Source organism: Aspergillus ibericus, assembly GCF_003184845.1.
Source record: "Aspergillus ibericus CBS 121593 unplaced genomic scaffold BO80scaffold_7, whole genome shotgun sequence".
Lineage (NCBI taxonomy): Eukaryota > Fungi > Ascomycota > Eurotiomycetes > Eurotiales > Aspergillaceae > Aspergillus > Aspergillus ibericus.
The window spans coordinates 16745-40670 of NW_020292105.1; the positions used below are offsets into that span (position 1 = coordinate 16745).

General features: G+C 52.5%; 9 protein-coding genes across 9 annotated transcripts; 2 read left to right on the forward strand and 7 right to left on the reverse strand.

The window, feature by feature from the left end:
• Positions 1 to 420: 420 nt before the first annotated feature.
• Positions 421 to 3427, forward strand: BO80DRAFT_422335 (uncharacterized protein). The gene is made up of 2 exons (XM_025718800.1): positions 421 to 700; positions 768 to 3427. The coding sequence occupies exons 1-2, from the start codon at positions 572 to 574 to the stop codon at positions 3360 to 3362; spliced, it is 2724 nt and encodes a 907-aa protein (XP_025578284.1). The 5' UTR covers positions 421 to 571; the 3' UTR covers positions 3363 to 3427.
• Positions 3348 to 4654, reverse strand: BO80DRAFT_374996 (ribosylnicotinamide kinase). Its single transcript, XM_025716619.1, has 2 exons — positions 4400 to 4654; positions 3348 to 4321 (listed from the first exon to the last, which is right to left on the reverse strand). Exons 1-2 carry the CDS (start codon positions 4585 to 4587, stop codon positions 3460 to 3462), a joined length of 1050 nt encoding a protein of 349 aa, XP_025578285.1. The 5' UTR covers positions 4588 to 4654; the 3' UTR covers positions 3348 to 3459.
• Positions 4655 to 4862: 208 nt separating this feature from the next.
• BO80DRAFT_348285 (DEAD/DEAH box helicase) lies at positions 4863 to 8533 on the reverse strand (the record flags this gene model as incomplete). Its single annotated transcript, XM_025715452.1, has 2 exons — positions 4863 to 7567; positions 7615 to 8533. The coding sequence occupies 2 exons, from the start codon at positions 8531 to 8533 to the stop codon at positions 4863 to 4865; spliced, it is 3624 nt and encodes a 1207-aa protein (XP_025578286.1).
• Positions 8534 to 9217: 684 nt separating this feature from the next.
• BO80DRAFT_491222 (kinase-like protein) lies at positions 9218 to 10559 on the reverse strand (the record flags this gene model as incomplete). The annotated part of the gene is made up of 5 exons (XM_025723687.1): positions 9218 to 9470; positions 9503 to 9989; positions 10049 to 10223; positions 10254 to 10368; positions 10417 to 10559. The coding sequence occupies 5 exons, from the start codon at positions 10557 to 10559 to the stop codon at positions 9218 to 9220; spliced, it is 1173 nt and encodes a 390-aa protein (XP_025578287.1).
• A 361-nt stretch (positions 10560 to 10920) lies between these two features.
• Positions 10921 to 13800, reverse strand: BO80DRAFT_400030 (putative HMG box transcriptional regulator). The gene is made up of 3 exons (XM_025717495.1): positions 12920 to 13800; positions 12717 to 12862; positions 10921 to 12662 (listed from the first exon to the last, which is right to left on the reverse strand). Exons 1-3 carry the CDS (start codon positions 13371 to 13373, stop codon positions 11184 to 11186), a joined length of 2079 nt encoding a protein of 692 aa, XP_025578288.1. The 5' UTR covers positions 13374 to 13800; the 3' UTR covers positions 10921 to 11183.
• Positions 13801 to 14933: 1133 nt separating this feature from the next.
• BO80DRAFT_252270 (uncharacterized protein) lies at positions 14934 to 15512 on the reverse strand. Its single transcript, XM_025714650.1, has one exon. It carries the CDS (start codon positions 15368 to 15370, stop codon positions 14972 to 14974), a length of 399 nt encoding a protein of 132 aa, XP_025578289.1. The 5' UTR covers positions 15371 to 15512; the 3' UTR covers positions 14934 to 14971.
• A 298-nt stretch (positions 15513 to 15810) lies between these two features.
• BO80DRAFT_252303 (uncharacterized protein) lies at positions 15811 to 17218 on the reverse strand. The gene is made up of 3 exons (XM_025714651.1): positions 16853 to 17218; positions 16063 to 16796; positions 15811 to 15998 (listed from the first exon to the last, which is right to left on the reverse strand). The coding sequence occupies exons 1-3, from the start codon at positions 17093 to 17095 to the stop codon at positions 15914 to 15916; spliced, it is 1062 nt and encodes a 353-aa protein (XP_025578290.1). The 5' UTR covers positions 17096 to 17218; the 3' UTR covers positions 15811 to 15913.
• Positions 17219 to 18939: 1721 nt separating this feature from the next.
• On the forward strand, positions 18940 to 20346 carry BO80DRAFT_422344 (40S ribosomal protein eS6). Its single transcript, XM_025718801.1, has 7 exons — positions 18940 to 19069; positions 19196 to 19268; positions 19382 to 19402; positions 19470 to 19515; positions 19572 to 19624; positions 19684 to 20002; positions 20060 to 20346. Exons 1-7 carry the CDS (start codon positions 18965 to 18967, stop codon positions 20154 to 20156), a joined length of 714 nt encoding a protein of 237 aa, XP_025578291.1. The 5' UTR covers positions 18940 to 18964; the 3' UTR covers positions 20157 to 20346.
• A 1810-nt stretch (positions 20347 to 22156) lies between these two features.
• BO80DRAFT_499798 (ribose-phosphate diphosphokinase) lies at positions 22157 to 23799 on the reverse strand. Its single transcript, XM_025724205.1, has 4 exons — positions 23628 to 23799; positions 23462 to 23553; positions 23017 to 23389; positions 22157 to 22956 (listed from the first exon to the last, which is right to left on the reverse strand). Exons 1-4 carry the CDS (start codon positions 23699 to 23701, stop codon positions 22530 to 22532), a joined length of 966 nt encoding a protein of 321 aa, XP_025578292.1. The 5' UTR covers positions 23702 to 23799; the 3' UTR covers positions 22157 to 22529.
• Positions 23800 to 23926: the final 127 nt, after the last annotated feature.

A 23926-nucleotide genomic window follows, 5' to 3' on the forward strand; every position in this document is an offset into this window, starting at 1 on the left:
ACGGGGTTTTCTTTTGTTGGGACAAGAATCAGGTCTCTGGGGATAAATGGCGCCTGGGGGATCAAAATGGGATAACCATACTACAGGTGTTTGATTGCTCTTTTTATTCTCCTTTGTTATTTCTATGGCTTTGGATTTGGGTTTGACGACGGATGATGGCTGGACGGATGACTTCACTGTACATATTAACTTGACAGAATTTGACTACACGGGTAGTTTAATCGCTACGCTGCCCTGCTCATTAACGATCTAATTCTTGGCCAACTAGATGTTGGGTCTACCAAAGTTCATGGGTGAAGAAGCATGGCTGTTGCAACCACGAGCGGCGGGTGGCTGCCTCAGGACGGGGTGTTGCCTTCCGTTCTGGTGCGGGACAGCCCAGCCGCCTTACCAGCTCAGCTTGACTTCACTTGCACTCCCCTCACTTCTGCTGGCATTCACTCTTTCAGTCGGGCTTCCTCTCTTTCTTTCCGATCATTGAGCCAGTCGACGTGTTTTTGTCTTGTTCTCGTCTTGTTCTCTATCCAATTTAACGGATATCCTTACCAACTCACTGATTCAGATATCCATGATGGCCTCCTCCCAAGGTGAAAGTCGTTCAAATTCTCTGCCCAAAGCCCCTGAATTCTCGAATCTAGAGGTTCGAAGCACTTGGGGTGGTAGCCTGGATGAGCCAGTGGATCTCAGAATCTCTTTGGTGGTAAGCTGTTTTAACCCCATTCTGGAGGCTGCTGCTCATCGAGATCTCCTCGTTCTTCCAACACTAGGCTCATTGCGTACCAAGCACGAGAATCCCCCTATTAAATGTCAGATCTGCGAGAATATCCGTCCTCAAAACACGTTTGATCCGGCTTCAGTCTGATGAATCAAGCGATGATAATCTGTCAAGCACAAGTTCCCCTCAGAGCCCTCTATTTGGCTTCTCATCTGTACCGGATGATCAGGACAATAACTATGAAGCACATGGCCTGGGTATTGAGGGGTCCAATGTGGTAGAGACGGTGAATTCCGCTGTGATGATTGACGAAGCAGGGTCCTCGACTAGCGGAACTACAGAGAACCGCTTCGGTCGTCATGCTGTATCAACTTCGTTAGATCCTCCGTATCATTCACCATCCGTACCAGGCTTACGTTCGAACTTCGCTAAGTGCGAAGATTGGTCGATGCTCCAACGCCTGGGAAAAAGAAGTGCAGCCGCAGCGTGTCTGACGGATTCCGAGTCAGGTTCTGTCAAGGCCGAGGGCTCCGACCGAAAAGAAACGCGGAACGGCATGGCTAGTAGTATTACAAATGCGGAACCCAGCCAGAACGCAGCGCATGACTCAAAAGGACTGAATGGACACCTGGCTACCAACTCTCCGCTTTCCGGAATACAACCCGATGGTGTTTCCCTGAAGTCTATATCCCAGTCGGGACGTCTAGGAAAGGGAGTAACTGCTGATTCTATAACTGGCGACCCTGTCGTCGCTCCTAGCAACACCCAAATTAATGGGCTAGTTGATGTTTCCGAAGATAAGGGAGTAGTAGCCGATACAGAGGTCGGAACTCGGGAGGTCGGTATTACCACCACATTGGATACTGATAACCATCTAATCCACATTTCTAAGAGCCCGGTGACTACTGGATCCGGGTTTGGCCGGTCTGCTGTGGACATGTTCTCAATTGATGAGGGTATGTTGTCTGCAGAGCATGCAAACAAAGGCACCTCAGGAGCATCGAATGGCATGTTTGAGCAGTCCCTTGGGGCGACTCGAAAGCCAGATTTTGCAGAGTTTAGCTCCGCTACAACTGCACATACACTCCTTAGTTCCAGCCCTGATCATGCCGTCACACCAGATAAAAACGAACAGAGCATGAATTCATGGGCCTCTCTTCTTCCAAAGCTCACCATACCACGAACATCCTATCAGGAATTTGGAAAGGACAGCCTTAGGCACGATGGTGATCACGATGCACACTCACCAAGGCAATGTGAGCCGGAGTTCGACGTTAACTCCGGCATCTTGTTCATTAGGAATCCTTGCAATCTTCAGCCGGCATCATACAAGCTTGTAATCACCCTATCGGTCTTCCTGCGAGAAGGGAAGCAGAGGGGATGGAATGAACTAGTAATACAAGGACTTCCCAAGCTGAACAGTGGCGAGTGCGGGTTCCTTCTCTTCCGCATCCCGAAAAAGTACGGCCTTGAGCTCCGTACGACAAGCTTACAGAGGTATAAGATTGTGGAGAACTGTTTCATGGCTGAATTTTGTTCCACAGGCGACCTTGTGATTCCGCTTCGCAGGTGTCACCGGAAGTTCTACGGAATTGTCAAGGATTTTATTGTTCACCAGGAAATCAGGGCTGAATATGTCGTCAACTCTGACAAACGAGATTCTCAGTCAGACGTGCAGGTGAAATACCACGCAATCTGCTCTGTCAGACTTCACAATCGTTGCTTCTGGGCCGAGAAATGCTGCCTCCGGCTTTCCATCGACGGCGGTCCAGAGAGCTCCTTCCATAGCAAGCTTGATTCCCATAGAGGCGGACTGGAGATGATCCACATCACCCCTCAAGAGGGCACTCCTATTGGTATCTCGTGCCTGGAAATTATCTGCTCCCCCGGAGATCTAGAATTGTTTTGTGTGGACTGGACAGTCCGGCTTCCTCAAGAACGAGCAATCAGTTGGCTCCCGCGAATTTATCCGGCATCATATATGACCTGTGACCGTGTTAGACATCAACTTCGGTACACGTTTGAAAATATGGAGGCTGCCTCACTCTCACAGACTGAGCGCTTCTGCGACCACGAAAACGAGCAATTCCCAGGAGGAGACTTTGAGCCCACGAACGAAGGCAGCGTTACTGGTATTGCAGACCCCGAAGACCCTGTCCAATTGTCACCGATCAAACTTGTACAGGAGTATCACGAGGCCAAGGGGCTTTGGGGGACATTGAACGTCGTAAAAATCGTTCTTCTCGGCTGCATATGCATACCCTATGTGTTGGTCTTCGTGTTCGCGTTCCCATGGCTCAATCGGGCTGTCATGGACGTTGTGACATGGCCCGAGGAGAATTCCACTATTACTGTCCCGATCAATGGTCCGAATATGAGCCAGGGAGGGATGGTGTACTGGCATATCGAGCCCTGGGAGGCCAAAGTGGATGACAGTCCGATTCCCACGCAAGATGCCGAGCCAATTGAAGAGAGATTGGTTGTAAACAAGCCCACGGATGTTGATTTGGGATTCGACGGATCCGCACCAGAGCCAGCCCTCGAGTCGAATGCGGAACGTACCTTGACTTTCCGGGACAAGGTTGATTACTGGCTTGGTTGGCGGGGACCTGTCGAGCATTCTGTTGACGGTGAGATTGACGCGTAACTGCAAGCTGGCTAAGGATAGGAGAAACTCAGGAAAGACAGGAGGAGAGTAGGCGCTGCTTATCTAGTTAGATACTACTCATGAACTTGTCGTACTCTCATTGGCCCTCTGTTTCTTCAATATGCTTCAGGACTTCCTCGACTGCCCACTTCAAAATGTCCACCATGGATGCGTTCCCCTGACCTGGAGCAACCGTCACGCCCGCGTCCATCCTCAGGTTGACGCCCTGGCCGACCAGCCGCACCAGCTCCGGCGCATCCGCCTTGGGAAGTCTTGTCTGCGACCCTTCCTCAGGCAACAACAACCACGCATGATCCTGCACATAGTTGGGCCACACAATATCATCCACATACCCCGGCGGATCCGTCCAGAAATTCTGCGCCGGCCCATCATCCTCCTTCTCCAAGTCCACCTCTTCCTGTTCCTCTCCCGCCGACCCCCCCTGCGGCACCTCCGTCCCATCCTCCCCCTCCTCATTCGGCACCGTCGGCGCCGGCCCAATCGTCACATACCCACTCCTACTCTCCCTCCTCTCCTTAACATTCTCATACCGCGCGGGCAAAAACAACCGCACATCCATCAGATCATTGACCGCTCGCAGCCCATGCCCGGGATCTTCCTCCCTCGGCGGCGCAAACAGCAGAAACCCATCCAGAAACACAATCGTCCTTCTTATCCCTCCCTCCCCCTCCCCCTCCCCTTCACCATCCACCCGTGATGTAAAGTATTCAGGAACTCTTCCCCTCACCACCCCACGTAACTCCTCCACCACCGCCTCGGGTACATTCGACGCCGTCACATCATTAAGATCTTCCTTTGAGCGCAGCCGAGGCGGAAGTCGACCGTGGGCTTTTATGTATTGGAGGGAAGAGACCAGGAAGGGCGTGTTTAGGGCCGTTATGGTGTCCCAGTTTTGGATCTTTTGGGTGGGGTTGCGTGGGTGCGGGGTTAGGGGGATTCTGGTTTAGTTTTTTTTTTGTTAGTTTTGTTGGTTAGGGGTTGGGTCTGGGGGGAAGGGAGGGGAAGGGGGGGCATACTTGTCGTCGGAATGGTAAAAGTCGTCTTCGTGGACGATGAATGTATTGAGACTGGGGTCGTGGAGATCTGGTGATAGTTTGGAGAAGATGCGTTGGAGGAGACGCGCGAGGGTGGTTTTGCCGCTGCTGGAGGGGCCGGAGAGGCCGATGATGGTTGTGTTGCTAGGTGGTTGCTGTGGAGGTGCCATTGTTTGGGGGATTGGGGAGGAGATGTGGAGAGAGAGAGGAGAGTAGAGGAGGGGAAGGGGAGAGATAAATCCGGTGGGATGGATGTCGTGATGATGGATTATATGGGTGGGGCGGTGGGGCAGCCTTATCTGATAAAGATCCTGCTTATCGGCTTAGTTTCGTTCTAGTGGTTGTGGTAGTGGTTTCGTGCATATGTTTGGATTGTATGTGTTGCTATGCTACGCTTTTGTGCTATGTAGATATGGTATATGTCTCAATACAGAAGTATGTCCAACTATGGCCCGAAAATAGATACCCTCTTGCTTGGCTTACCCGCTGGCTTACCCGCTGCTTGTCGTGCATCTGCGGGCTGGGCGCTGTGAGCAAGCTCGAGCGATGACGAGTCCACCCGAACTGGCGAGACCCGTGGAGACCGGCTCCAGACGCGCGGAGGCGTCATGAGGATGCCATGCGGTGAGACAAAGCCCAGCCCTGACGACGCAGACTTAAGGCGTTTCGGCGTGACGAGGTCTGGTTCGGCGGTGCTCTTGGGGTCAAGAAGGACGGCGCGTTTACGCTTTCGTGGGGTTGCACGTGCTGGTAATTCTGGCTTTATATCTCCGTCCTCGTCATCAGCAATGGACAGCTTGTGGCGGCCGAATAGCCCAGACGGGTGCCTCAGGTACGAGATTTGAGCAAGGTCTTCACTTTCAGGCATCGGAATGAAGCGTTCGTTCTGAATGATGGAGTTCATTGTGCTATCGTCGAGGAGGTCTCCTGCGTGCTGCATCTCGCTGTCGGTCATGGCCTTTCGACGCTTCAGCATCCGGTCTTCCAGTGTGTCCTTGAGAACAAGCGTCTCGACGAACACGGGCCGCGTCTGTCCGATTCGATGCGCTCGTTTGATGGCCTGGCTTTCGACGTTCGGTTGCCAGATTGGATTCACGATGAAAACGCGGGAGGCGTTCGCAATGTGCAGGCCGTGGGATGCCTGGCGCAAGTCCATCAGGAGGACCCGCACCTCTTCCGACTCACGGAAGAGAGTAAGGTATTCTACTCTCATGGCGGGTTTGAGGGTGCTGGCGTAGATGCGAAAGTCGACCCCGAGAAGTTCGAGGCCTTCGGCAATCCAGAAGGCAGTATTATTGTTGTCATAGAAGATAATGAGTTTCTCGGCCTTGTGCAGCTCCGACACTTGGTCCAAGAGGTAGGTCAGCTTGGCGGAAGCGGTGGCGACCACTTTGGTCTGCGCCAGCGGTGACTCGGCCGGCAAGGTCTTGAAGAGCCCTTTGGTGTATGTCTTCTTCGGAGAGCTGCTCTTGACGGGCTTATCTGGTGTGGTCTTTTTGGGACTGGAGTTATCCCCCTCCCGCTCAGACAGCTCTCGACGTAACTTGATCCCCGCGCCGGCAAGCCCTTCCGTTGGGTCGTGGGTGTTTAAATGCTTCGTGACAAACTTTTGTGCATGATGCGCCTGGGTAATCCCCATCAGAAGAGGTTCCTGGTGTGCCACTGACTGATCAATAGCCCACATATTCCGAGCATGAGCAGGAAAGTCTTGGATGAAAACACCCAGTTCATGCATCTGCTTGAAGGCGCACCAGCCTCCACATCGGAGCGCTATTGTTCCTATCCGGATGCCTTCGCGTAATGTCACCGTGTCTTCCTCGCTCATCGCCGGGTGCTTACCCAAATACTTCAGGGCATTGTCGATGGTTTGGGAAATGTCGTCCGAGCCAGCCCACCAGAACCCTGCTTGGCGGAGGTTGTTGATCACGAGGCTTAGATGCTTGCGGTTGCGTGGATGGAACATGTAATCGTGGTCTTTGCGCTCGGAGGTGATCGCGTTAACCGCCAAGCCAAAAATGAACATGTTCAGGTTCAACTTGTCGTAAAACGTTGGCTCAAGATGCACCACCTTGTTGTACAACCGGGGAAGGGGAATCTCACTGTGGATGACCTCGAGACGATGTCGCACGACAAGGCTCTGCAGAGTAGCTCGCAGAGACGGCGCTTTCCGCCGCCTACCATCTTCGCCAAGGGGCTTGATGTACTTGGTCCAGTTGGCAGGGTCGTTGGCTCGAGAGTTGGACCACGGCTTGAGATCAAGAAACTCCATCACGATATACCGCAGCCGGTCCAGGTCCTTGAGCTCACTGTCCAAGGCATTGCCGGTCTTCTTTCTACCTTGGAGAACGGCCGTCGTGGCTTCCGACAGATCAGTGTCACTAGTGTGAGTCTCCTGTGAAGCCAGGCTGACTTCAACCCCATACAGCCCGTTGGATGGGGTTCCCGACACAATCCACCGACGTTCTATGGGGAGCTGTTTCATAAAGTGTATCATGTTGGTTCGATGACCGCTACCAGCCGCATTGTGGCCTTCGTCGACGATGATCCGGAGCCAGTGGAGCCTAGTCAGAGGGGACTCGGCCGCTATCGAGCTACGTTTGTTGATCACTTCGCCCGCCTCTTTCTCGAAGCGAACCTTCGAGAACAGAACTATGTCGTATTGCATGAGATCATCTGGTGACGGGGTCTGGTCAGAACTGTTCCGTAGTACAAGGACCTTGAGACCATCGGTGTGTGTGGTGATTTCGTTTTGCCAGTGGTTAACCAGGTTAGGGGGTACGATGATCAACGTCCCCGAACAAAGACGGACTCGCTGAGGCGACGGTCTAGGAAACGCCACGTTAGTTCGGCCTTTGTGTCTGGCCGGCGGTGGAGTTACAGTATAGGCGCCACGGTCCCTCTCGCAGGCTCGGACACATCGGTCATAGAACGCACCGCGATGGCCCAGAGCATCGAAGTGGGTCTTCCAGGGCAGGGAGAACCGGCCTGCTGTCGCCGCCGCCATTTCAACAAGGCTGCCTGTCGTTTGCCGAACGGGGTTCGTCGTCTCCTGATATTGCAGCGGAATTTCGGGGAAATGGCCGCGCGTCGCCAGGATTACAGCCAGGCAAATAAGCGTCTTGCCGCAGCCCATGGTTTCCGCAAGGATACCTGTCTCGAATTAGAAAAGCCATTGCAGGCTGTTGCAGGCAGCATACCTCCGCAAGCCTCCGAATACATTTTCTTCTCCTGGAAAATGCTCCCTTCTTCTTTGTCATAGTAATACTCCTGGCCCCTTGGACTCTTCAGTGCCTGTAGCCGCGGGTCCAACATTTGCGCAGGCTGCGCTTCCCGCTGGACCATGGTAGCAGCCGAGCGACGCTGGTACGGGTATAGCGGCGTCTTGAGGCCCAGTACCCCGGTATAATCCTGGCCTGACTCGTCTTCCCCATGTACAGTCACAGTGAGTAGCTCCTGCATGGCCCTCCCTGCATAGGGGTTCCTCATACGTTCCACCTGGGGTTCCGGATTCCGTAACGTGTTGAAGATATACCACAGAGACTCATCCTCGGGACCATTTGCTAGGTTACTGACACCCTTCTGATCGAGGCAATTTTTTCCTTCCCATGCCTCAACTGAAATGTCAATATTCGCCATAATAATCTTAAGTGCGCGCCTCAATGCCGTACTCGACCGCGGGATGATTTTGCGTCCGATATCATCGGGTAGCACATATATGCGAACGCCAGAGAATGACAGGTCATCACCGTAAGTAATCGTTTCGGTCCGGATCCAGCCGTGGCTTTCTAGGATAGCAATTTCCGCAGCTGGGTAGCTATTGAGTTTGACTGGGTTCTCAGGATCGGTGCCGTAACTTGGGTCCCGCTTCACGAGAACACCGACAGCAATATAATTGTCGAGATACTGTATTAACTCATCTTCTCCCATTTTGGGTCTGTCTAACGAGTGTTTTGGAGTGGTATGATCCGACTCGGGCGTTGCTGGCGTGGGCGTAGACACCGCCGTCATCGTGGTACTTGCGGAAGGATCGACACCCGTACAAGGCTCGCTGGAGGAAGAGATGGGAACATCGTCGTCCGTCTTAATTGCATCGTAATTTATTTCAGGAGTCTGCATCTGGCAGAAGTAAGAGAAGATCGCAGAGGAGCTACGGACAGCTATGTGCGCCTCCGTGCGAACATCCAACGCCAATTCAACCCTCATCAACACATGAAACGTAACATACCTTATGTGTTCTACTCTCATCAGTGAAATTCAGAATAGAAGTCACATGCATTTCAGTGTCATTGGAAGCCAACATTATATTCGGACAAGATTGTCCTCGCGGCTCTTTGCCGTCAGGCGAATTGCATAAGGAGCCGATGACCTTAGCAGGCAGCAATCGATTCAAGCTCGCAAGTGACAATATTCATGGAATGGAAGATGAAAATTCTCCTTCAATGTACTAGACTAGAGCAATACATGAGACTGCCCTGTCAGCCCCTGCAGAAGATGTATCGAATGAGAGGATGCAACAGCTGCATTCATCGCGTCTTCCAGAATGCCGATAAGACGGTCGACACCGCCATCGCTCCTGTGTGATTGGTCAATCTCAGCCACCGCCCTTCACTTTTCCTGTTTAGGCTATATTGATCCGTGTGGAGCCTTAGGCCACCATGCATTAACACGGAGAGCTCAGCGTATTCCCCACGGCTACCAATGGATCAAGAAAGCCAAAGGCGAAGTTCATAGACACCCTAATCGAGCTTGGATCTCTTCTTTGCTCACTTTGCCCTCCATTCTCTGCAGCTCAGGCAGACCCTATTTCTGCATCCAGTCGCATCTCACTACATCCGCAATCGGCGCCCTCTGCCCCGGCTCAAGAACCAACATCGACTTGATCATGTCACCAAATGTTCTTTCTTCGGCTTGGCCAAAGATCTCAAATTTGGTTTCCTCCGTCCTGCTCGCCCGCCGTCGTGCATCGCGTATCGCTGCCGGAAACCGTTGATCCCAGGCCCTCGTGCTATTGCCGTAAAGCTGCCTGAGCTCTTCCTTGACATTTTGCGCCCATCTTCATCAAACCAGTCGTTCCGGTTCTCCCACTTGCCCCACCACCGGTCGGGAAGTCTGCCAAATGTCTCAACATGTTCCCTTGTGACGCTATCAAGGCTAGGAATAAACACTTCAAATGGGGGTGCCGATCCTAGAATGTCCCAGATGGTGCATGCAAGTGTCCATATATCAGCTGGAAAGGAGAGATTATCGTCCGTCTCAGGCCCTGCGAAGAAAGCCTCTGGAGGTGCAAGCAGGTGTGGTGTATGACAGCTGAAAGTTTTCGTGACCGATGGATCAAATGATTCACCGAAGTCAGCGAGTAATATGGGAGAATCAGTCAAGGTAATTTCGTCGCTTCCAAGCCCGAGCCAGAGGGGAACAACAAGTTCCGAGGGAACCCCATGGTCAAGGGGTGCACCATCACAATGAATCACAGGCTCCTTTGCGGGTTCGCCAGTCTTGTCATATAGCTGCTGGGCAGTCATGTGCTGCAGACTGGGTGGGAGGCGAAGGAGAATATTGCCAAGACGAAGATCTATGTGCCCATGTCATGAGTTTCTGATATGCCACGCCAATGGGGGCTCAAAGCCTTACCACCATGAACTATCCCCTGGGAGTGAAGGAATTGAACCCCAAGTACAAGCTGTGCGACGATAGCCCTCGCAGCTGGGAGATGAAGCAATCGGTGATATGCTGCCTCTTTGGCTTCATTGATATTAACCCTCGCAGCATCCAGGACCAAACATCGATGATTGCCATTTGGGCCCGACTAGGAAAAAGAATCGAGCAGGGTCTGTACCACAGCCTTTCCAGGAAGCTGTGATTTGGCCTGCTCCAACCGTTTCAAAACCTGAGACTCATGGGCAGTGCGCTCTGCTGCTTCCACGGTGGAGGTCTTGAGAGCGACGAGTCGACTATTCTGCTTGTCTTCTGCCAGTCACGTTGTGGCAGATCGGCCAAACCCGAGTTTGTGGATAATTACATATCGGCTGTTGTGGAATTTGTCACCGATTTGAACTGGGTGGTAACCTCCAGGAACATAAAAGTCCAGGCGCTCGACTTCATCAGGATCGGTGTATTCGTATTTGACTTCACTGGGCTTCATTGAGTTCGCGATATTTCTGCTGGTATTTGAGATGAGGCGCAATTGGGGGAGACAATATTGCCGGTGTCTAATCAGGCGTCCGAGTGCAGACATTATGTGGTGTGGCATCTAAAAAGTCGATCTGAGGAGTAAGTGAGAGAAGCGTGATTCCAGGGGGTGCTCGGTTCTGCTCGGAAGCAAAAGCGGCAAAAGCCAAGAAGTGACAGGCATTATCCGACGTACATACGATACGGAGTATTGTGCGACTCAATGTAGTCTAGGTCTTCCTGTGAATCAGTCCTACATGAGCTGTAGTGGAATGTGCATACAGGATGCTGTGCTAGGTAGAATTTGAATTAGCTAATGCTTGTGTATGCGAACACAACATTAAGGTAACATATCCCAGAAGTATATTATCGGAGCTTATAGATCTACAAGAAACGCTTCCAGTTTTGGCCACGACACCCAACCAGCAAGACTCCTAGCAGCAAAGGACAGAGCCTTGCAGCATAACACGAACAATGAACTGAAGAATGAAACAAGAGTAAGCCCCCCATATGTCCTGTAAACAATGCCAAGCACAGACCGAAGCAAAGGAATGAGTGACGAGACGAAATACTCAAACCACCAGAAAAATATACATGCTTATTGAGTGAGAAAGTCCTCAATCTCAAAGCCAACCCTTTTGAGAGACTTCTCCTCAAGTTCGCTTGTCGATGATGTTACTCTCCGTACCACAATTGTCCGCGCATCCTGAAGACGAACCTCCACGGGGTTCCCTCCAAGACGCTCCAATTCTTCCTTTTCGCATTCTCGAATGTATACGGTGATGTCTGGCCCGACGCACGCTCGCCAGAGCGATGCCATCCACTGCCAGTGGTCGAGTGGTGCGTAGGAATCTCCGATTGGGACAGAGCAAGCAAAAGCATCCGCGGTTGTTAGTTGGTACCGAGGAACAAGCGCGACGGGCACGGCGCTGAAGCTTATCCCAGTCGAGACCGTGGAAACCGAGCTGTTATCGCTCGATTGCTCGGGTGAGTTGATCTGCAAGTCGGCGGTCTTGGGAATAATGGTTCTCGGCGACACTCCCGGGGTAGACTCCTCGTCAGCTGATTGAGGCTCCGACGACGCACGTGAAGGCTTGACGAATCCGACTATCTCGTCGGAGATGCGGTGCCAGGAGGAGATAATATTGAGGTAGTCGACCGTAGCATCCCCCATCTGCTCGGAATCTGCGTAGCTCTCGCGCGACCGGATCTCGGGCCCCCCAAAGATGCGGGTATGGTATCTGCCTTCCTTCTGTAAGATATTGTTCAGAAAGTCCACCATTGTCTTCACAAGAGCAGGATCTTGTCCATCCACAGCAATCACAGCCCCACGTCGTAGCGAAGACCCATCATGGTATGAGGGAGACAAGGGTGGCGAGATTTTGGCAAGGACTTTGATCTTGTTGAGGAACGGGATAGTCATCACTGTGGCCTCGATGCTGGATCCGTCATGTGGGTATGGAGTCGTTGGTGTGAGAGTCCCTGGAGCATGGATAGCTGTCTGCAGGGGTGGAAGTTTCAAGCTGGGATCAGGCGGGGCGTATTCCTTGACATTCCGGACCGTCCGCGGATGCTGTAATGATTGATACAAACCTCGTGAATCTGCAACGGCTGAGCGGGGCGTGTAGGGAGACGCTGGATACGAAGAATCTGGGCTCCTTTCGCGGACGTCATACGGGCCAAGAGGCCCTAACCGTCGACGTTTACTATCCGGGGATCGACTTCTGCTTTCCACAACCCGCTGGCGAGGCAGACGTGATTCTCCGTTGCCAGTGGGCATGAGCTTGATGATGTTGGAAATGCGATCTAGATCCTTGGCTCGACACTGAGAACTGCGCGCTGTGAAGATCTCGCCAGGTGCTGATTTCCCGCTGAAGAAAGAGGCCCGGGGAGTGTAAGGAGTGTCAGGGGATACTGGAGGGTTCATAACACGCCCACCACATCGGCTACAGACCGTGGAGCCTGGAGGGTTATGGCTAATGCCGGAGGCCCCGTTCCGTGGATTCCCATCCCGACCGTAGCGACGGGGTTGATACCGATACTCCGGGTATTGTTGCTGATGTCGAGCTTTCTCCTCCTATTGTGGGTTAGGTGACGGATCAAATGTATAGATGGCTGCCTGTCTGCCTACCTCTGCAAGCGCCTTCCATTCATCCTTGGTCTCCTGTGGAAGACCCCTCCATTGTTCCCCAATAATCTTGGAGATCTCGGGATTGGCAAGGCCCGGGTTCTGCGCGACTACTGCGGCTTGGTAATGCTGGCGGTATAAGATGAAGGCTGTTTTGGGCTTGGTCAGCTCACGACATTAATCGAGCAGAGTCCACGCTAACATACCATTTCGAGGTCTAGGAATCTTAGGATCCGGTTGACAGAGACAGAACTGAGTTGCCGATTCTCTTGGGGTCGGAGCATTGGATGACTTGACTGGACTGGACGATGAAGAACGTTCTGACAAGGATGCACGCTCACGAACGGGAATAGACTTGGTGGTCAGGAGGCTTGTCGACTTCGGAGATTCAATAGCAGAAGCAGCATTGGAGGCGATCTTATTCAGGGCCATCTTGGTCCGGTTCAGGGATGTGAAATGGACCGGTGGCAGAGTATCGGGGAACCGACGATGACCCCCCAAAGAGGCTGTGTCGAGATGGCGGCCCATCACGGACACTTTGGCACCGTCGTCGTTCATGATCTTGTGCTCGAGAAGGCTACTGGTTCGGGGCAGGGTGCCGTGATGAGAGCTCTCATAGTGAAGAAGATGAGGCTTAGGGAGAACTCGATCGTAAGACATTTATTTAACAGAGCCAGAGGTGGCTTTGGAGAGCGAGGGAGGGATGAACCAGCAAAACTGAAAGGAAAACTGGCTGTCAATGAATAATGAAAGCAAGCGAGATGGTGGTGGGTGAGAAATCGTGGTTATAGAGGCGTGGTCGTTGACTGGGGGAGAGGCACAAGCGGATGAAAGAAAGAAAGGCCGATATAAGGTTATAGTAAACGAGCGAATGGACCTCGTGCTGCGGCGGGTATTTGCGAAATGACCGTGTGTTATTATTGCAATCACGGCGACTGCCTGTTGGCTGGTACGGTTTCTTTCTCTGGGGTGCAATTTAATATGATAATCCAGCCAAATTATTAGTTGGAGGCGTCAGGGATTCCCTCTTTTCTGGTATTTTCTTTTTCTCTTGGGGCCTTCCGCGTTCTTTGACAATGAATGATATTTCCATTCAAACCGAACCAACCAGGCCGAGGGAACGCCAGTGAGATAAAGCCAGGGTTTGGCTTTTCAAGTGCTTTGTTACGGGGGAGCTATCTTTGGAGCCCTCGCTCTGGCGCCCCTCCCTTTCACGCCTAATCCCGGGAACCAGTTTCTTTGTCCCTGTCAGGATGACCCCCATTCCCTCGTCAGTTGGAAGGGAGGAGGGGGGGGGGGGGGGAAGAATCCCCACCAGCGATAGCTGTTCGTCGAGCATCGATGGAACCTCATCATGCATGGACTGAGGGCCACTCCCCGGGTTGGGAAGGATGGTACCTTCAGTCTACGGACTGGAGTCGGGAGGTACCCTGACTGTCCACGGTGCGGTGCCTGGACGTCTCCATCCAAAGGTACCAAAGACTGAAGTGGACACCACTACCAGAGCTTAGTTCCCATCGAGTTAGTGAGGGAAACTAACACTACTAGAAGAAAAACCCAGTCGCAAAGTCGCCCAAGTAGCAAAGAACCTTTGCGGGGTGAGTCAGCAGCCAGGGCAAATGGGCCCGTCCAGCCGGGGGGAGTATAATTTACGTGATTTCCCAGTTCCTACGTGTTTGGTCGGGTATTGCAACTTTGCAAGAGCTCTGGCCTGGCACACTAGTGGAGGCACATAAGAAATGATGGGAGATTGCTATACAGGTTATTGTTTCAATCCTGGAGCCTTTTAGCTTTCCTTTGTCTGTTCGGCGTCCGCATGCGGTGGGCTGCAGTGGTTTGGGCCAATCCGCAGCCGGCATCCCCCAACCGACCCTGGCCATTGGCCCACCGCCAATGTGACACATGCGCAAATGGATTTGATTGTCTTCCCTTCCATTTCTCAATCATCGTCGGGCTCGCTGCTTGCTACCTACGTACCATCTGCTTGCTTCCTCTGTACCGATGGGTACCCATTTGCTTGATTGCTCCCATACTTGGGTCCAGTTCCTGGAAGTTTGACACCCCCCCCCCACTCCCTCTGCTGGGTACCAACTACATAGTACCAAGCTCCGTCCGACCGTGTCGCTGCTCGGACCATGCATTCAACAGCGGCATGGCTTCCTCTGAATCGACAATCATGTAATACATACATTCCAGGTGGCGGTATCAAACTCCACCAGCTCCCAGCACTGCCCGTGTAAGTCAGGGTAAGGGTACTTTTACTGGGGGAGCTCATGGCTAGTGACAGATCTTCCCGAGACCTCCCATGACAGCTGGAGCAAGGTCACCCCCTTCGGAAACAAAGAAACATACCGAATGAAAGAACAGAAAAGAGAAAAATAAAAAAGAAAAGAAATGGAAAACCTGAGCGGACACGCCGATTTGGCAACTGCCACTGACCCGTACACTGTCATGACTGCCACCACTACCACCACTACCACCACCACCACCCGCACCATCCGCTGCCCCTGCGCCTTTCCCCAACCATCCTCAAAGAAACCTTTCCACAGGGTCCGGTCATGTTCCATTATCTTACCAACCCCGATCCATAGTTCCCCCGATCCATCAGACAGGTTCACTGGGGCCCATTGACACGCTGATGTTGCAGGCGTCCCCATTTCCAGGCTGAGGCCCGGTCGATCTGCCCTGGGGCGATCGCATTCCGATCCCTGCTCCACCCTCCACCGCCATCATGTTACAGTCATTCGCCCCGGATGAGGCAGACTGACTTCCGCGCTCATTCTCAATGAGACATACTACCTTGGCCAGTTCCTCGTTCGTCTCTGGTTCGGTAGCGACATGAACCCTCTCGTGATCCGAAACAGCTGTGCGCCCCCAGTCGAAAGCCATCTAATCTCCTCCGACCATTCTCCGCTCTGGGAGAGAGACACGGTCTCAGACCTATTGAGTGACCATCCGGAAGAGAGAGAAATGGTTGCTCCACAGACTCAATAGAAAGAAGAAGCTTGGCCGCCATTTGATGGTGCTTTTCGTAAGCGTTTGATAGTCTCGGGAACCGGCCGTGGTTAAATCATCTACAAAACACCCTCCCCGCTGTTTCATCCACGGCGAAATTACGATTAAGTGGTAAGGCGAGAACCCTATCGGCGGCGCTTTGAAAAATTTTTTTTGCTCTGTTATTTTGATCGCTAGGAAAAGTTTTACCCGAGCCACATCTCTTCGATACCATGGAACACTTCCGCGCCCAGGAGCCTATGCGCCGAGGGGCCAAGGTGCATATCGTTCCTGGAAATGATACGGTTAGCTCACGATCATGTCAATGGCGCCAATCATAATGCCTTGTCCTTACCAGAACAAAAATTTCTCCGGACTGTCGCATTCTGACGTGTCTGACGTCATCACCCATTGCTGGCTGCTTTGGACGCATGCGTCCTCGACATTCTCCCACCCGGGATCCTCATTCTTGCCCAGTCCATTCGATTCCTCGATCCCTGCGGCAAAGAGTTGCCAGTCGCGGATCTGGTCGGCCAAGAAAGAATTGGTGTCGAACAAATAAATCGTTCCGTTCGTCCAGTCTTCGGCTGAATTGCGGAGCTCGCCATTCCAGTGCTCCATGACCCTGATGGCGTCTTTGTGTTTGGTAATCTGCGGTTCCCCCTGAGCCCTATAGGCTGGTAGGAAGGTTACATCTGGGGCCAACGTCAGAATGATTCGGAGCTCGTTGCTGCCCCAGGTCTCGGCCAGCAGATTGAGCTGATCCATGATGACTCCAACGTTGCGGTCAACCGCTTTGGATGCGTCTTCGTACGTCTTCCCGATTACGTTCCACAGGTCCCATACACCAAAGGAGACGATCACGATGGTGCGATTTTGACGTATGCCAATCGCTTCGCCGTCCATCTCTCTTGTGGCTTCCGTCTCGGCCGCGATCCAATTGGCGATCTGGGCCTTCAGATCTGCGAGTGGGGTCTTGTAGAGGTTGAGTAAGGAGCCCGAGAGCTCTGTGTTATCCACCACGGAACCAATGTAGCTTCCGCTCAGAGACTTGGCTGTCTCTGCTAAGTTCTCGTGGTGACATGAGAACTGGGCCGGGAAATTAGCATGCCGCTTTAATCAGGCCGAGTACCTTTGACACTTACCGACATGCAAAGCCAGTCCGTCCATACGGATCCCTGAAGCTCGGCGGCATTGTTGTCGCTCCACGAGTCACCGAAGACGACTAAGCGGCGGTCGAAAGATGCCGTGGCGCGAAATTCCGACGTCGGCTGATTTGGCAAGACTACCCGGCGGTAGTAATGCTGAGAGGCGAGAAAGGAGGCCGACAACAGGATGCTGCAGACGGCCAAGGCGCACACCGCGTGAAACTTATTAAAAAGGCGCATCTGGGCTGAACATAAAGGACGGATACAAAGGACGGGGGGCAAGGCGGCGGGCTTCGCAGGCGAAGCCGATAGACGCTGGGCGATCGGCAGCCCTCTTTGTTGCGCGGTATCACCCAACGATGCTGGCGAGAAGCGGTATGCGTCTGACCAGGGGGGATAAGGAGAAATCAGAAAGCTGAAAAGGGGAAATCAGACAGGAATGTCGTGCGTAGTGATCTGCGTCGAATCAAGCAGGAAACTTCTTCCCCTAACACCACGGGGAGATAGGATGATGACCTCCGGCGGTACCGTGCAGAGTCGGAGACTCGGAGAAGAGACTAGCGTGCGATGGAGATGGTTGGCGCCAGAGTGGGGACTGATTGGACTGGAGAACTCTGTCAGTTGGATGGCAGAACAGACCTCGAGAGGGGGAAGGACGAGACAGAAGAAAGGAGACAATCCCGACTCTGAGAAATTGGGTAAAGGAGTAAAAAAAGACTAACCGGTAGACTACGATGGCGCTCGTGCCCATCTTTTGCAGTGGCCGTTAAGGCTGTTCTGTCCTGGCCTATCTGGCGGTGCTGTGGCCGCGCGGCGCCTTCGGAACGGTAACCAGTCGCGTGCTCTGGGTCTTTTGCGTCAGTCCCAAGACTCCATCCAGCTTGGAAGCGGCGTGGTGTTCTCCCCGTTGGTGGATCTCGCCCTGCTCGTGGATTATCCGTGTCTTGCTGTGCTGCCAGCGATCGAATCAGCGCCGCACATCTGTCGGGGTTAACGGCCCTGATTCCCTTATTCCGTTGCTGGGGTGTCATGCTTGTGAGCATGGCCCCTCCCTCCCTCAGGCTTTACGAACGGGGGGGTGGTGGGTAGTAATCAATCAATAATCAATAGATTCGATAACGAAGACACCTCAGGCTAGGCGGCCATTTTAGGCCCCGACCATCCGGACGGATCATTTCGAGCCGGATTGGTCTCGCGCCGCGGGCAGATAGAAACGGACAGGACAATGTGCGACAAAACCCGAGTCAGCGAGACACTCTTATTATACCTCTCGTGTTTGGGGGCCCTCCTGCTGTACACTGTCCGTATCGCAAATCCTGGTGGCCATCGTGGTCCCGACCAGGACTAGTCGGGCGACTGATGGACCGACTAGATTTGGTATCTAAGACCTATCCAGAGGCGCTCAGGGGTTAAAGCCGGCTGTCGGATCCAACCATTCATTATTGACATCGAGCTTATTACGGTGAAGAGACTCCTTATTACAAACCATCCTGCATAACAATGAGCATGTGCGCTGCCTGCGATGCCTTGCTTCGGAGCGGCCATCAGCAAACATGGATTGCAATTCAGGCTGCAGGACGAAGTTCAGATTGACAAGACTGGGACTGTGCAACGAAGGGCAGGACAGGTCACCAGCCGCCTTGAGCGTCCTGGGGAGTGTACATGGTCTGACGGGAGAGGATCGGGCGTCCAATGGCAAACACAGGTGGTTCTCGGATTGACTTGGTAAAGCAAATGAAGCAATTTGTGCTAGCTCGCGAGGCTCGACCTTGGAGGCGCATCGCATCCTGCTCCAGAGAAAGCATAATGGACCTAATCCTGGAGCATAAGTGGCAGGCCCCCAGGGTTGCCATCATCCCAGGGAGGGATAGGAAAGCCTCGTGGTTCCCGAAAAGGCAAGCCCCCAGTCAGGTGCCGGTGGTGCTGACGTAAGAGCCCTACCGAGGGCGCTAGACCCGGGCGGGTTAGCGGTCTTAGTCAGCCGCCCACAGAGGGAAATCTCGCTACACCACCAAAAAAATCCCACGAAGCACGAATCCCCGACGACCTGAACCTCCTCGACCGTCGACAAACCCGCGCCCTCCGTCTTGACCGCGCAGACCCGTCAAGATGAAGCTCAACATCTCCTACCCGGCCAATGGGTCGCAGAAGATCATCGAGATCGACGATGAGCGCAAGCTCCGTCCCTTCATGGAGAAGCGCATGGGAACCGAAGTCAGCAACCCTTCCCCCTTTGATATCCGCATCCGAAACACCACCCTTGGAAAGAAGACGAAAAAATGAAAATCACACGAAAATATGGGAAAGACAGAAGACTGATTGGGGTTATTTTTGCAATAGGTTGCCGGCGACTCCCTCGGTGACGAGTTCAAGGGTTACATCCTCAAGATCACCGGTGGTAACGACAAGCAAGGTACGACTGGATTGTTTCCCCCTTTGGGTTTCGCTGGACTGGGAGGACTGGAAGAAACGACAACGCGGAGCGCTTGGTAAATACATGATGTGGATGCTAACTGGAATCGATAGGTTTCCCCATGAAGCAGGGTGGTATGTACCGACCGACGCAAAGATAACCCGACGATCCCAACAGCAGAAACTCATCGATTGTGTGCAGTTCTCCTCCCCACCCGTACCCGCCTCCTCCTCGCCGATGGCCACAGGTAAATGCGATCTGCCGAAATGGAGTTCACGAAATGGAGACTGATATGCGTTGCAGCTGCTACCGCCCCCGCCGCACTGGTGAGCGCAAGCGCAAGAGTGTCCGTGGTGGTAGGTTGCCAATCTCGTGTATTCGTGGCAGGAGTGGTATGTTGACACTGGATTTACAGCCATCACCGGTCAGGACCTCGCTGTTCTTGCCCTGAGCATCGTCAAGCAGGGTGAGGGTGAGCTTCCCGGTCTCACCGACACCGTTGTCCCCAAGAGACTCGGCCCCAAGCGTGCCACCAAGATCCGCCGCTTCTTCGGTCTCGACAAGAAGGACGATGTCCGCAAGTTCGTCATCCGCCGTACCGTCACCCGTGAGGGCAAGGCCGACTACACCAAGGCCCCCAAGATCCAGCGTCTGGTCACTCCCCAGCGTCTCCAGCGCAAGCGCCAGCGCGTTGCCCTCAAGCGCCGCCGTGCTGAGGCTGCCCGTGAGGCTGCGTAAGTCCGCCCCGTTGCCGACATGCCTATCCCTGCCGGTGCTAACCACTCCCACAGTAACGATTACGCCAAGCTCCTTGCCAGCCGTGTCCACGAGGAGAAGGCCAAGCGCGATGAGCTCCGCAAGCGGAGAGCCTCTTCCATGCGGAAGTAGATGTGTTTGTCCGGGGGTTAATGGTCGGGTGACGTCTCTGTTCTGACTAAGGGAAGAAGTAAAAAAATCTCAGCGATGGGAAGGGGGTTTTTTTCCTTTTTGAGTTCCGAAGCAGAGCGACCCAAGAACAAAGGCTCCTTGGGGAAGGAGGGGAGAAGGCGTCTGCGGGACCGCGACTCTGGCGTGCCGATATTGTCTTATCCACACACAAAAAGGAAATGCATATCCACATTTTATGGAAATGAAAGGGAAAAAATGTGAAACCAGTTCTTCGTTTTTCTTCCCTTCCCTTCCCTGGCATGAAAACTCCCGGGGCTCCAGTTCCGCAGACGGTCATCTCGGCACTTTGCTGCTTGTCAATGAATGAAACTTTTGTACTCCAATTCAGTCGGTGTTTTCGGTTTTCTTTAAGATCTGTTCGGTAATCCGTAGTAGTATAAAGTGTCCCCCCGAGTGGATTGTGGACTATGGCCAGGACGCCGTACCCACTAAGATCCCACTAGCGATCTAGCCCGTGCGGACTGCGGAGTACTCTGCCTATACTTAGGACTGACTACACTCTGTACGAGCCTTGAACTCTACCCCGTCCACATAGTCTGTCGTGAGTCTAGACAGTCATGTCTTATGATACCCTCGGCATGTCTCTCAACTAGGTTTCTCCACAAGAGTATATTTATCCCTACTAATCTGCACTAGTAACTCTCGTATACATCAATTCCTGGTACGGAGTACAGAACTAAGTATATACAACGAACCATTACCCCGCTAACCACCTTTATACATGCACATCCATTAAACCTACTAACTCCCTAGGTATGCATGTCGTATGTATCATATGTAAGAATGCAAAATACCAAAATTGATTGATACACCCATCCACTAGCACATATACTCCCACTTCTACGTGTCTAGATACTAGCCAAGCCAAGCCACATGAACCCATAACCCACAATGCACAGCCATAATCCATCCCAGAACCTACTCTAGTATCGAGAGAACTACTGACCCTGAAATCAGAATCAAACCTAATATACGAGAACAAAGCACTAATCTTATTCATTTCTATTTTCTTCCAAGACAAAAAAAAAGTACACATTGTCTCTCAACGAAAACGGAACCCAAACTATAATACCAAACATGGTTCGCGTAGCGATACTCACTCCATTTAGATAGTTGCCAGATAGTCATTCTCATCTGACGGCAATACCATAGTAGAATAGCTAAGTAGGTAGATGTACCTTCAACAAATAATCTAAGCTATTCTTTGTCCCTTACAGAGTCCTCTTGGATTAACCATATTTACGCCCCCACTCCTACCAACCCCCACCAACCCTCCTAAGCCAAAAAGATATAGAAAGGTCTCTCCTGGAAATAATATTACTTCGTACCTTTCTTTTCTTTCAAACCCGATCTAGACTAACCAGACCAGTAACACGTAACACAGCCCCCTCCCCCAAAATACGTAGTACAGCCACACTTCCCACAGAAACCGGCAAAACAAAATAAAACTAGTATGCTATCTCAAAGTATAAAAAGGATGTTTTATCAAAAGTACGAACTCAATTCTATCAATGAGCAAAAAGCAAAAAGGTAGGAGAAAAATAACATCCCAGGAAAGGTAATTAATCTATGACGAGACCTTGCGCAAATTCACGTCTTGCTAACTGGATCAAATCATAGCTGGAGGTGATGGTTAGATCTTGAGTAACGTAAACACGGTACACACGAGATATGGTCAAAAATATAGTAGTATATGTTTACACTGCATTTGGGGAGGGGAAAAGGTTACAGGCAGGACAGACAGGATCGACTTAGGGCTAGCCCGGTCGTCTGCAGCGGAGGGAACTAGTTGGATCTCCGAGGTTAATTTGACGACCGGGTTATTATTATCATTCTTATTGAGGGGTAGCCGGTTCAAGGGTGGAGGAATACGTAACTGAGCTAAGGAGCTGGGAGAGTACTTCATTTCAGGTGATACGAAGACTAGGTTACTATATATACTCCGTTCAATGGTTAATGCAAATTGAGTCTATTGTATCAGCAAGAGCATCCGCTCAGGATAAAAATAAGGAAACGTGTTATATGTACATGCTTGAATTCAGCTGGTGATATAAAGCAAAAGGCGCCGCCGACTTTTCAAACCACCCTCCCTTTGTCCCCTTCTCAAGTTCACATAAGCATCATAACCAGTAATTGCGTTAAGTATAAATGACAGACTAAGAGCCCATCCAGCAAATCCCGTGGCTAAAGAACCCTAATGTCATGATCTAGGCCCTCCACAGTAAAAGTATCCCACTACGCACGACAAAAAGCAAATAAAGCTGCCTCCAGGCAGCTGCAACACCTTCATCCGTGCACTCCCGAACCAATCATTTAGGCGACAGCGTGCGAGAACAGGAAGCTCACAGACTCGCCGTTGTGCGTACGTCTGCAGGCCTCGGCAAGGGTGGGGCTGATGTCGATCGTCTCAATCTTGTCGCACTGCTCCTTCTTGTCCTCGTGGGGAACAGTGTTGGTCACAACAACACGGCTCAGGCAGCTGTTGTTGATGTTCTCGGTGGCCTTGCCGGAAAGGATACCGTGGACCACAATGGCGTTGACTTCCTTGGCGCCGTGCTGCATCACGGTGTCGGCGGCCTTGACGAGAGTACCGCAGGTATCAGCCATGTCGTCAACGATGATGGCGATCTTGTCCCTCACGCTACCGACGAGGACCATGCGCGAGACCTCGTTGGGGCGGGGGCGCTCCTTGTGGATAAGCGCGAACTGCAGGTCCAGGCGATCGGCAATGGCGGTGGCACTGTCCAACGTCACTAATCAATATGGACCCTTAAAATCCTCCGTAGAAATGATTGCTTACCGCTTAGCACCACCGGCATCGGGACTGACAATGACGCAGTTGCTCACATCCAGGTGTTCCCGGATCCACTTCAGCATGCTAGGCTCGGCATACAGGTTGTCGACGGGAACGTTGAAGAAGCCCTGGATCTGGCTGGCGTGGAGGTCCATGGTGATGACATGGTTGCAACCAGCGGTCTGGAGCATGTTGGCCATAAGCTTCGCAGTGATCGGAGCACGACTCTTGTCCTTCTTATCTTGGCGCGCATAAGGGAAGTTGGGGATGACAGCTGTGATACGTCTCGCGGAAGCGGTCTTGCAAGCATTGATCATGATGAGCAGCTCCATCAGTCCATCGTTGATGTCATTGGGCCGCGTAGACTGCAAGATGAAAACTGCAGGGTGCACACATTAACCCAAGGATCTTGGCGTGCCCGAGACTGAGCAGGTGGAGTGGAAGACAATACCATCCTCATCTCGTACACTCTCTCCGATGGTGACACTCGTTTCCTGGTTCGAATATTGGAGGACCATGATCTTGGTCAGTTCGATGCCAAGCCTGCCAATTGGAACGACTCGTTAGTCTGGAGTCTGCGACAGGCCTCAGGGGAAACCCATGACTATAGCGCATACCGAGCAGCCACGAGGTTCGCAAGCTCGGGGTGACTGTTGCCAGTCAACAGCTTGATCGAGTTGGACGACGCCATTGTGAGTGGGAGCGAGGAAGCCGGAAAGGGAAGAGTCGGATGAAATCAAGAAGACAATCCAACAGGAGTGGAGAGGGAGGGGGAAAGCCGGTCAAGAGATTAGAGAGCCATCCACCGGAAATTGAAGAAGTTCAGATTCGAGCCGATGCCCCGCCGGCAGGTGACTTTTTCGCCCAGCAGAAAAATGTTGCGTCCCGTGACTCCCCGGATCCACTGCCCCTCACC